Genomic DNA, 13,001 nt, shown 5'->3' with positions numbered 1-13,001 from the left:
TATACTAATATACAGTCAAGTTCACCCTGTTCACAACAAAATCATAGGACAAGATAAAAAGAAAAAAATCCTCATATTTAAAGGATTTTAAAAACATTAGCTGTGTCAAGACTCTCAGTTACTGAACATTATATGGCATCTCACTTTGTAAAACGGAAACTCTCACGAATCCTCTAAACAAAGACAACATAAACAGGAGTAAAATTAAAATAAGCACTTTAAAAAGCTGTAAGATTAACACACCTACTTAAATTAAGATCAAGAATCTATGAGATTATTTCATCAGGATAAGAGCTGAACAAGATGCTAAATACTGAGGTTCTAAGGAAAAAACCATCATCATTTGTTTACTGTAACTTCCAAGACCAGCGGAATACCAGGAACACACCCTCCCGCACGTGTCAAGCCTGGATCCAGTAATACTCAGCAGGAAAGAGACGGGCTCTGTGAGGGAGCTGGTGGGGACACACCAGGGTGTGACTGTGCAGGGCAGCCCTTCCCTGTCTATTTTTAGAAGTTTCAGACTCAGACCTTAAATAGTCTAGATGATAATGCTCGTGGCTACAACCCAGCGTGGCCTGGGAGAAAAACAGTTCTTTTCACGCTGCCTAACCTAGTTCCCGGGTTTTTTCCCTTTTAAATGCATCCTGAGATGTTGCTCATGGAACATGTTCAATCGGGAATCTTTCAGAATCTTCTGTTTCCTAGATATCGTGGAGCACTCAAAACTCGAATTGGTTGATAAATAAGATTAATATTTTAAAAATGTTCTTTAATAAAACAGGAACCATCTTGCTTCTTTGGAAGCAGGAAACATTACCTTAATTGGGAACAGAACAACACACCGTTGAGGAAAAAGTACTTTTAGTTCACCAAAATATGGACACATGGCCTTAGAAGACTTCCATATTAGGAAGTAAGGATTTCTTGTGTCATCCATGGTAATGCTGAGGGGGCTGTGTCCATCAGGAGAAGTGCTGGTTGCTACATAGCAGGGTTTTCAGAAGTTTATATTTACGGACTAACAAATGTGCGTGTATATACACACAATGCCTATTATATGTCAACATATAGTATGTACATATATACACACAACACAGACTCATACACCATCCTTTCCAAAAATCTACCTATTTGACTCTCACACCTCAAAATGATAGTGAATCATACTGTGAAGATTTCAATTTTCAATTAAACTGGGAAAACCAAGTGGATCCAGAAACAAAAATATACCCAGGTGATGTTTCATCTTTCATACTTTAAAACTAAACAAAGGGACAAAAAAAAGTATATTATGAAACTATGAAAAATTTAACAAGCTTTTCTTCTTAATTTTCTTAGAAGAGGAGGTGAAAATCCTGAGGATGAGATCTAAACTGGCTTTCATGTCCTCCACTTAGGATAAAAGGCTAGCTGAGGCACTCGGGCCAATTCCCCCCTCCCAATTCTAAAAACATATGGCATTTACAAATCATGGAAGCCATCAGGACTTAAAAGTTTATTCTCTGAGACCTTAGAAAAAGGAAGGTGAAAAGATATGGGTCCAGGCTCTCGCAGAATTCCCTGCTCCCCTGCGGGACTTCCCAGGCCCAGCGTCTCTGGCTCCCCTCCTCATAGGGCCTCAGCTGCTGGGCCCCCAGGTCCTGCTCTTCACATGTGCATTTCAGGCCAACCAGGTCCTGAATTTTCAGGCCCGAGAGGGCCCATCACTGTTTCATTTCACCCCCTTTTCAGGGAGGGGAATAAGCAGGTGTCTTAGCCATCCTGCTGAGGGAGCGGGCAGGGGGCCTTCGGTGATCCCCAGGCTAGTCCCCATCACAAGTTCTCCTTCAGTAGCCCGAGCTTGCGCAGGGCCTCCCGCCGAGCTTCCTCTGTGGAGCCCCGGCCAGAGAACTGCACAGTGATGCCCTGGGGCCTGAACCCCACTGCTCTGGGGAGAGAGCCTGCCCGCTTCCTGGCGTCCTGGCCACAGTCTGGAGGCCGGGGCTCGCAGAAGCTCCTGCTGGCGTTCTGGCGCGCAAGCTTGCTGGCAAGAGTGGGGTCTGGGCGGAAGGTGACGGTCTTTCCAGTAGACATGAAGGGACTGGGCTCACTCCGCAGCACCTCGTGGATGCTCTGGAAGCCGTTGGCCAGCACTGGGGGCTGCTCTGTCTGCACACCTCTGGACTGCTGACCACCACTGGCCTGCGCGCCTGCTCGCGGCCCTTCAGCTTCCTTGGCCAGCCCTGGCTTGCTCCAGGAGGGCGTCCCCTGATCTGCAGGGACACTCCTCTTCTCTGTGAGATCACTCTTTGGTGACCGGTCTTCTGTGTCCCCCGAGGTGAGGAAAGAGACGCCGTTGATGTTGGCCAGGACCTGGGCTTTGCGCTCCTGAACGTTGACGGCTGCTTTGGAGATGGTCTTGTTGAAGTCCTTCCCAGAGCTGTTGGTCACGCTGATGTTGCTGGGGAAGCGGTGAATCTTGGGCGCAGGCTGTGCCGTGTGTCGGTGCCAGGGGAATTGGTCTCCGTTTCGAGAGGCTAAAGAAGTCAGTGTCCGCCACTCTCCAGGCCTGCCCTCCTTCGAGGGGGATGTGGGGGAGAGGGCTTCATTTCCTGCCAACTTCTCGGAGATTTTCTGAGCAATCACAAGCGGAGTAGGGACTGAGCGGGGTAGCTTTGGGTGCTCTGCTGGGGGAGAAGGGGAGGGCAGCTCCCTCCTGGGGTAGGCCAGGGCTGGGACATCAGGCAGGGAAGGTGGCAGAGGAAGGGCTTCAGGACCTGTGGGCGCTGGTGCTTGGGAATTCTCAGTGTCTTGTTTCCTGCCTTCGAGGACAGCAACGTGCTCCTTCCCAACAGGTCCAGCCCCTGAAAAGTGAGGGAGAAACTTCATAAGCTTCCACCTAATGTGAACAAAACACATGCATTCCTGTTGCCCAAATCTGAGTCTCAAAGGGACTCGCCAACTTCCTCAGAGCCTGACCCTGGACTGGTGAGAGAGCACGTCTCTTATTCTCATGACCACATGCTGAGAATGCCCAGGCCACGACAGTGGAAGAACCAGCCAGCCCGGGAAGCAGCCCAAAAAGGCTCTGAGGCCACCACCTTGAGGCGAGGGACGGAGGCGAATGGCTGCCTTCTCAGGGGACTTCACAAACGGGACACAGAGGCTGTACAGTTGTGTGGCACACCAACCCCCCAGCAGATCTTTCTAGAGGAAGGACAGGCTACACCTGTTTCCTCTGAGGCACAGAAATGCCTCCTGGCAGCTCCAGGTGACACCTGGCTAGCCTGCCCCACAGACCACAGCACTTCTCTGCATGGCCTGTGGCTACAAAACCGCCAGCTCCTCTTTTTATCTTTATCTTCAGAATCTCACACAAGACCCGCCACAGAAGAGGCACCTAAAATTGCCATGAAATATCATGTGAGAGAACTGGTGGGCATGTGGGGCATATTTTCTAAAAGTGTTTTCTTCGGCACAATTATGTGAGCTGGTATTTTCAAGGGATCAGCAGGTTCATATTACTTTTAGGAACTATCCTGCAGAGCAGCAGTGTAATAAAATGCAAGATTCATATTGTCTCTTCCCTGAAGAGATGGATGCAAACCAAGCTCTATTTTTATAGGGAATCTGTAACTGTGGCAGGTGAAACTATGAGTAACACACACCCTTGCTTAAAAAAATGCACCCATTTCTAGAGGCTTGTGACAAGTAGCAGTATTTCCTAGTAACCGGAGCAGAAGTACTCCCCACTTAGTTCCTCCCTCAATATCTTTTTCAGTCTGGGGGAAAAAAAAAAAAAAGAAAAGAAAAAGGAAGGCCTTTCTATACGTCCCTTTCCCTCCAGTGCCATCAGAGGACTCAACAGAGAAAAAGCACACCTCTCCTCTGGTGCCACTTGGAGTCAAGGAAAATGTACAAACTAGACGCTGACCCGGACGTCTACTCTGATCTTTTTCTGTCTTCCTGAGCGAGTTGAATTTTTCAGTTCAAATATTCCCACCTTGGAAAGTATGTGACAGAATGAAGTAAAATCTTGCACTAAGATAAGTACCGTGTAAGACAGAATTGTTACCTGGAAGCTACTTCAATTTTCTTTCTTTCCGTGTGTGTATGCATTTATGTGTACACACACATACACATACATAAATAAATAAAATCTACTCATATGCTCAACCAATTTCAATGTCTTTTTCAGTCCTCATTCCAGTCCTTTTGGAATTTCCCGCGTCAGACACCTGACTACCTACCCAGAGGAGGTTTCTCCCTGTGGAAGCAGATGAGCTGCAGGAGCCGCTGTGCTGGCAAACACCGCACGGCATCTGGGAACCTAAACACCAGCATCTAAACAAAAGGTCCAGGGACCTGTACTTCACCCCTCACCTGCTTCCTGGGGCACCTCTGGAAGGCACTCCATGTCCCCAGCTGCAGGTCTTGGCTGCACTAAATCGATGACATCTTCAGGCTCAGAGTGACTGGAAGGGCTCTCCAGAGACTGCGGAGAGTGGCAATGAATACCACTGTCACACAGGGTTGGCTCCTCAAAGTCATCTTCCAGGGAATCAAGAGTCTCTTCAAAAAACAGGATGACATCCTTCTCCTCGTGTGTGAGGTGCTTCAGGCTCTCGTCGTCCTGTGACAGATGTTGGGCACAGAAGAGAGAAACAGTGGTGTCACTAAAGTCAGAAAGCAACAACAAAGTGGGGTCAGTAGTCCAGGGTGGAATTCACTGCACTCTAGGAGTTACCACTTGTGTTACCCACTGACCAACTGCACCTGGACACCCTCACCATCTTAACCTGCACGGAAAAAATATATGGTAAAAAATATGTAGAAAACAGAGGGTCTTCAACAAATGGTGCTGGGAGAACTGGAAATCAATATGCAGCAAAATGAAAATAAACCCCTATCTCTCACCATGCATAAAACTCAGCTCAAAGTAGATCAAGGACCTAGGAAGTAGACCAGAGACCATGTGCCTAACAGAGGAAAAAGTAGGCCCAAATCATCATCACGTTGGATTAGGCCCCGACTTCCTTAACAAGACTCCTAAAGTGCAAGAAATAAAATCAAGAATTAATACATGGGATGGACTCAAACTAAAAAGCTTCTTCTCAGCAAAAGACACAATCAATGAGGTGAAAAAATTTGGAAGCAAATTTTTGCCACATACATGTCAGATAGCATACTAATCTCCAGGATATATAAAAAACTCAAAAAACTTAATACCAAAAAACAACCCAACAAAAAACCCCCCACAAATAACCCAATCAATAAATGGGGTAAGGAACTTAACAGATACTTCACAGAAGAAGATATACATTTGATCAACAAATATATATAAAAAAGTCCAACACCTTTAGTAATTAGGGAAATGCAAATCAAAACTACTCTAAGATTCTATCTCATGACAGTCAGAATGGTAGTTATCAAGAATACAGACAACAATAAATGTTGGCGAGGATATGGGGGAAAAGGCACACTTATACATTGCTGGTGGCACTGCAAACTGGTGCGACCAATCTGGAAAGCAGTATGGAGATTGCTTAGAAAACTTGAAATGGAACTATCATTTGACCCAGCTATCCCACTTCTTGGTCTATACCCAAATGACTTAAAATCAGCATCCTATAGCAACACAGCCACATCAATGTTCATAGCAGCTCAATTCACAATAGCTAAACTGTGGAAGCAACCTAGATGCCCTTCAATAGATGAATGGATAAAAAAAACCTGCGGAATATTACTAAGCATTAAAAGAGAATAAAGTTATGGCATTTGCAGGTAAATGGATGGAGTTGGAGAATATCATGCTCAACAAAGTAAGCCAACCTCAACCAAAGGCCGAATGTTCTCTCTGATAGGTGGATGCTGATCCGTAACGGGGAATGGGGAGGCATGAGAAAGGAAGAACTTTGGGCAAAGGGGAGGGAGGAGAGGGAGGGTGCATGAGGGCAGGAAAGATGGTGGAATGAGATGGACATCATTACCCTAGGTACATGTATGAGTGCACATATGGTGTGACACTACGTCACATACAACCATAGAAATGTAAAGTTCTGCTGCAATTGTGTACAATGAATCAAAATGCATTCTGCTGTCATATATACCTAATTAAAATAAATAAATTAATTAAAAAATGTAAATAGAGGGTCTTATCCTAAAGTGCAAGTAAAATCAAGAATCAATAAACAGGATGGTATCAAACTAAAAGTTTCTTCACAAAAAAGGAAACAATCAAGAACATGACAAGAGGGACTACAGAATGGAAGAAAATCTTTGTCACCTACACCTCAGATAGAGCATTAATCTCTACGCTATATAAAGAACTAAAAAAACTTGACACCAAAAAAAACAAACTATCCAATCAATAAATGGGCTAAGGAACTGAACAGACACTTCACAAAGAAAGAAATACAATTGATCAATAAACGTATGAAAAAAATGTTCAATGTCTCTAGCAATTAGAAAAATGCCAATGAAAACTACACTGAGATTCCACCTCACTCCAGTCAGAATGGCAACTATCAAGAATACAAATAATGAATGCTGGTGAGGATTTGGGGGAAAAGGTACACTCATACATTGCTGGTGGGAATGAAAATTGGTGCAACTATGCTGGAAAGCAGTATGGAGATTGATTAGAAAACTTGGAATGGAACCACCATTTGACCCAGTTATCCCCTCCTTGGTATACAACCAAAGGACTTAAAATCAGCATACGAGAGTGACACAGCCACATTTTAAGTTTACAGCAGCTCAATTCACAATAGCTAAACTATGGAACCCATCTAGGTGCTCTTCAAGACAGATGAATGGATAAAGAAAATGTGGCATATATACACACTGGAATATCACTCAGCCATAAAGAAGAATGACTTTATGACTTTTGCTGGTAAGTGGATGGAGCTGAAGACTATCATGCTAAGTGAAATAAGCCAATCCCCCAAAACCAAAGGTCGAATGTTCTCTCTGATACGCAGATGCTAACATTCAACAAGGCAGGGGGAGAGGATAGAAGTTCAGTGGATTAGGCAAAGAGGAATACAGGGAAGGAGAAGGCTGAGACTAGGAAGGACAGTGGAATGAACGGGACATGACTTTCCTATGTTCATATATGAATACACAGCCAATGAAACCCTACATCACGTACAACCACAAGAATGGGATCCTAATTAGAATAAGTTACACTCCATATATGTATGTCAAAATGCACTCTACTGACATGTATATCTAAAAAGGACAAATAAAAATTAAAAAGAGAGAGAGAGAAAAGAAAATAGAGGGTCTTAACCCTACCGCGGGCTCTAGCCTCTTGGTTCCAGGTCGATGCAGTAGAGCAACCCTCCTTCAGCACCGCCTCAAGAGAGCTGTTTTCAACTGACCACTGTTCATTTTCTTGTATCTCCAGATTACTGTGGGCCCGGGGTGGGGGGCAAGGGGACTCATAATGAAATAGAGTGGGCTGGACTCGTATATACATAAAAATATCTCCTCTCCCTTCAGAAGCCCACTAAAACAATCCAAGGATTTCTTTTTAAAAATAGGTGTAAATCACAAAGACAAAGTCAAAGGAAAAGAGAACAAAACAAAATAAAGGAGGCTAGAGAGCAGAAGGACAGGGAAATGAATTAAGATGACCCAAGACGACAGACTATCAGGGTGGCTACCAGGAAGGCCAGTCGCCAACCTGCTAAGCTCTGTGGTCCTGAGCTTGGCACTGAAGCCCCAAGCCTTCTGGAAGTGTGGCAAAGGGGGTCTGGAAAGCATCAAGTTGGCTGAAGCCCCCTCTCGGCAATGAGAATGGCCCAGCAGAAAATGAGGTGCAGTTATTAGAGAAGGCAAAAAAACAAAACAAAAAAAAACTTCGAATTGGGGCGATCAAGCAGGACTGATGGCTTACTGGAGATCGGGGGGTGGGTAAATGAAGCTAAACTAATTCAGTGTAGACAGAAGACTGTAAGAGTGTTTACTGGAGAATCTGAAGGGTCCAAGAGCTCAAAAAGTTGACCTCAAGGGTTCCCTGAGGTAGCAGCTACAGGTGAAAACCACCATAGACAAGTCCCAGCCTAGAATTATTCATCAGTTTCTGAAGTCCTACTCTTGCATGCATCTGAAGAAAATCATTCACTTTCTTCAAAGATAAAACCAAAAGCAACTATGCAGTGATAAAACTACAAAAAGGTCATCACCATCAATAGCCCATAAACAACATGACGCTGAATTCATAAACAACACCATGCTATTTTTTAAAAAGCTGACCTGGGTGTGGTGGCACACGCCTGTAAACCCAGGGACTCAGGAGGCTGAGGCAGGAGGATCTCAAGTTCAAGACAGCCTCAGCAATTTAGCAAGATCCTGTCTCAAAATAAAAAATACAAAGGGCTGGGTGGTAGAGCGCTCCTGAGTTCAATCTCTGGTACTATGTAATAAATAAATAAAATTTAAAAAACTGAAGGACAAAGGTGCTTACAAATTTAAAATGTTAGCAGAAAAATGAACTAAATAAAAGTTTAAAAGATGATTTAAAAAATTAGAAAATCATAAAAATGAAAGAAAAAGGAGAAAGATAAAAAAAAAAAAAAAAGAAAGAAGAACAGAAAGAAGAGTGTTTTCTGGGGAATCTGAAGGACAAGCCTGGGAGGGCCAATCTCTGAATACTGAGGGTTCCCAAAAGAGAAGCGGAGAAGGAATCATCAAAACACCCCTAAGCAGAAGCACACGAATTTCCAAATCAAAGGGGCTGACCCAATGAACAAAAATAAAGGAGATTCACACCAACACACACCACTGAGAAATTTCAGTATGCCGAAATCCAAGAAAAGAAACTGAAAACTTTTTCACTCTTCTTCAGAGTGAAAAACCAGTTTCTCCACAAAGGCGAGCAATTGGAACGTGATGACCATGCTGCGGCCGGTACGTACTTTGGTTAAGTACCCTCATTTTCCTCTGGCTACAGAGAGAATGAAAAGGGTGCTGGCCAGGGCTGGGTTGTAGCTTGGTGGTAGAGCACCTGCTTGGCTTGTGCAGGGCCACAGAGCAGGTCAGTGGCGGCCAGGAGTGGGGGAAAGAACGGGGGGCTTGGCGGAGGCTGCTCATGGACATGAGATTTCTTTTTGGGGGATAAAAATGTTCATGCCGTGGCACTGCAAAAGTAAAATAATAAATAAAAGGGCACTGGCCTACAGTGGACCCTCCGCTTAGGAGATACACCAATTTCCCCCATAAGGGTGGGACAAAATGAGTGTGGACTCTAAGCCCACGTCTAACCCAACCTCAAAGCCAGCAGTCCCCTTCTGGAGGAGAAGCTGGGGAGGGTGCCCCCTGTGCACCTGTTTATGCCCTGTGTGCCACTGGGCCAGGCCAGCTCCCACACCCAGTTAGAGGCTTATGTGGCTTCAAGGGTCACACGACCACTGGTGGAGGGGCGAAGACCAGAAGTGGGCTCGCTCTCTACTTGCCTTTTGCTCTGCCAGCCCCTAACTTATTCCCTTTCCTAACCATGCACTGGTAAGTGTCAATAGAGGGCTCTGACACTGCTCACAGCTTGTCCCTTGTTCCTGGAGTTCTGCAGTTCAGTCTCAACTATGCTCTCCACTTTTCCTGCACAACATGAGACTCTTTGCACCTCAGCTTGGCTCAGCCTAGGCCTGGCTCCAGCCCTAGGCCACCAGGATTCTGGTTTCCTCCACCTGAGGTCTTTATGGAGAGGGGCGGGAACCTTCTTTGTGGCCTTGAGTCCTTATCTGAGGCAAGGCCAAATATGCTGTGGGGTCAGTCTGTTGCCCAATACCCCAGACACAAAACCACCCTTGCAATGAACCCGGACTCTGCTTGCACCTGGGACGGGGAAAGGCAGAAACAGAGAAAAACCCCAGCTGAGGGTAAGGGAGCGGGGTGCTTCAGAGCCACAGAAAGGGCACTCTGGCCCAAGTCCAGAAGAGTTCCCTCTGCTCCTCCTGCTACATGGAGATGCTGGACACTGCCTCAGACAAGGATGCTAAAGAGCAAGACATGCATGGTCCTGGAGAAGAGGATGAACATCATGAGACAAATCCTCGAGCCAGAGAGCAGGTTAGTGATGGCCAGGGGTTGGGGGGAGGCTGCTCATTGACATGAGGTTTCTTTTTGGAAGATAAAAATGTTTTAAAATCCACTATAGTGATGACTGAGTAACTCTGCAAATATGCAAAAGCCACTGAAGAAGTCAATTTTATTTTTATTTTTGATTGATACACAAAATCACAAAATTCTGCATGCCATGTGATGTTTCCATACATGTAACCTACTGTAATGCGCAAGTCAGGTCAAACATATCTGTTTCTTCAGATGTTTCTTTCTTTATGGGGAAAGCTTTCAAAACTTTTTCTTCTACCTTTCTGAAATGTATAATACATTGTCATTGCCTGCAGTCACCCTACTGTGTGACGGCACCCAGAACTTGCTCCTCTCTGACTGTAACTAAGACCCACTCATCACCCTTCCCCCATTCCTCTCCCATCCCTCCACTGTCCTGGGCCTCTGGCACCTCCTTCTACTCTCAGCCTCTACGAGATGGACTTTTTTAGAGTCTTCGGATGAATGAGATGATGTGGTCTTTGTCTTTCTGTGTCTGGCTTATTTCACTTAATTATCTCCAGCAGTTCCACCCCTGTTGGTGACAGAAATGACAGAGCCCATTCTTCTTTGTGGCTGAGTGACATTCCTTCATCCTTTCATAGGCAGAAGAACACTCAGGTTGTTTCCATTTCTTAGCTCCGGTGAATAGTGCTTCAATAAGCACGGAGTGCAGAAGTCGCCCTGACAGACTGATTTCATTTCTTTGGATACACACCCAGGAGTGGGATCGCTGGATCACATGCTAGTTCCATTTTTAACTTTTTGAGGAAACTCCATGCAGTTTTCCATAATGGCTGTACCAATTGACGTTCCCATCCATAGTGTTCAAGGGTCCCCTTTCCTCCACACCCTCACCAGCACTTTCATCTTGGGTCTTTTTGGTAAAAGCCATTCTCACTTGGGTTTGTGGTTTTGATTTGCATGATGGTTAGTGATGTTGAGCATTTTTTCATACAACTCTTGGCTACTATTTTTCTTCTTTTGAGATATGTATTCTAGATTTCAACCCCTTGTCAGGTATATAATTTGCAAATATTTTCTACCATTCTGTAGATTATATTTTCACTCTGTTGACTGATTGTTTGCCGTGCAGAAGATTTTTAGTTTGATGTAATCTCATTTGTCTAGTTTTGCTTTTGCTTCCTTTGTTTTGGAGGATGTTGTTCAAAAAAACCTCTGTCCATTCTAGTGTCCCAAAGCACTTCCCCCTTCAGTAGTTTTATAATTTCAGGTGTTACATTTAAGTCTTTGATTTTTTGTAACTGGCAAGAAATAGGGGTCCAGTTTCATTCCTTGGCATGTAGAAATCCAATTTTTGGAGCACCATTTATTGAAAAGTCTGTCCTTTTTTCAATATGCATTTTTAGCACCTTTTTTGAAAAGCAGTTGACTGTAATGTGTGTTCACCTCTGGGCTTTCTATTCTGTTCCACTGGTCCCTGTGTTGTCTTTTTTTAACACCAACACCATGCTGTTTTGATTACTGCAGCTCTGTATTAGGTCAGGCAGTGTAATTCCTCTTGCTTTGTTCTTTTTCCTATTTTCAAGATAGCTTTGTCTATTCAGGTTTTTTAATGGTTCCATATGAATTTTGGGATTAGTTTTTGGAGTTCTATGAAGAATGTCATTTAGTACTTTGATAGGGACTATAGTGAATCTGTAGATTTCTTTGGATAGTATGGACATTGGGATGGACAGGAATGTTCTAAAATTGACTGTGGTGATGCTTGCACAATTCTGGAAACTTGCTAGAAACCGCTGAATGTAGACTTTAAGTGGGGAACTTTATGGCATATGAATTATACTCAAATAAGAAAACAAAACAAAACAAGGAGTGGACCAGTGGCCCCACATGGAGGACAGAAAGCTGGAACCCACGGTGGCCTCCCTGCTGAGCTTGCGGTGCTTTGGGAAGTGGTATCTGCTAAGTTAGTTCCCAAAGAACTAAGCAATTAGCGGACGAGGAAAAACAAAAATGGCAGTGTTCTTGAGTGAGTTAGAAAAAACCGTAAGTTTGTCACTATTAATTTGGAAGGCAGTGGCTGACAGCAGAAATTTTTAAAATCTCTTTCTACAAATGGTATTTGTAACATACCAATTTGGGCTGTGGAGTAAAAGAAGTCCCTTTAAGGCTGAAAATCTCCAGATGTTAAAAGAACTATCGAGAAAACTACACCTCGCCTATTCTTTCCCACCATGCTGACCTGAGGTGACGGCCACAGGTCTGCAAGGGAAACACTGCTTCAAGAATAGGGGAAACATATTGTACCTTAATATGTACATTGTGGTTTTGAAGAAATGATTTCTCTCTCTTCCTCTCTCTCTTATTTATTTGTTTTTGGTACTGGGGATTGAACTCAGGGATGCTCAACCACTGAGCCGCAGTGAGACCCTGTCTCTAAATAAAATACAGAATAGGGCTGGGGAGCCCTATTCTGTATTTTATTTAGAGACAGGGTCTCACTGAGTTGCTTAGCACCTTGTTTTTGCTGAGGCTGGCTTCGAACTTGCAATCCTCCTGCCTCCTGAGCTGCTGGGATTACAGATGTGTGCCATCGCACCCAGCTTCACACATTCTCCTTATAGATACAAAAATTCTCTCTGACATTTGAGCAATATTATACTGAGTTAATAATGTAGTTGACAAGAGAACCCCCAAAACTGAAATAGAATAAAGACAAGGAGAAGGAAACACAACCAAGCCTCTTATGAGCTTTAAATGCTTCTGCTTACTGTGGCAACCTCAAAAGAAGGACCATAAGTGCACATGGCCTTCTTTGAGTTTCAAAATGAGGGCTTAATTATGGTTATTTGAAACTAGACACTATTGTAACTTTTCACTATGGTTAACTTGAACCTATACTTCTGATAGGAAAGAGACATAACAAACCAGCAGGGAAT

The 13,001-nt window shown here is 44.2% G+C and overlaps 1 protein-coding gene across 6 annotated transcripts in view; it reads right to left on the bottom strand.

The window, feature by feature from the left end:
• Positions 1-1,483: 1,483 nt before the first annotated feature.
• The window catches only part of Proser2 (proline and serine rich 2), a 31,276-nt gene continuing 19,758 nt past the window's right edge, over positions 1,484-13,001 (bottom strand). For all 6 annotated transcript variants that reach the window (XM_027944880.3, XM_027944884.3, XM_034636635.2 and 3 more), the window contains 2 exons: positions 4,366-4,615; positions 1,484-2,846 (listed from right to left, as the gene is read on the bottom strand). In XM_027944880.3, coding sequence (XP_027800681.3) covers positions 1,816-2,846; positions 4,366-4,615 — 1,281 coding nt within the window. In that variant the 3' untranslated portion in view covers positions 1,484-1,815. The remainder of the gene's footprint in view (positions 2,847-4,365; positions 4,616-13,001) is intronic.

This window comes from Marmota flaviventris, chromosome 12, assembly GCF_047511675.1.
Source record: "Marmota flaviventris isolate mMarFla1 chromosome 12, mMarFla1.hap1, whole genome shotgun sequence".
Lineage (NCBI taxonomy): Eukaryota > Metazoa > Chordata > Mammalia > Rodentia > Sciuridae > Marmota > Marmota flaviventris.
The sequence above is the reverse complement of the archived record's forward strand: the minus strand, read 5'-3'. Positions and strand labels throughout refer to the sequence as shown.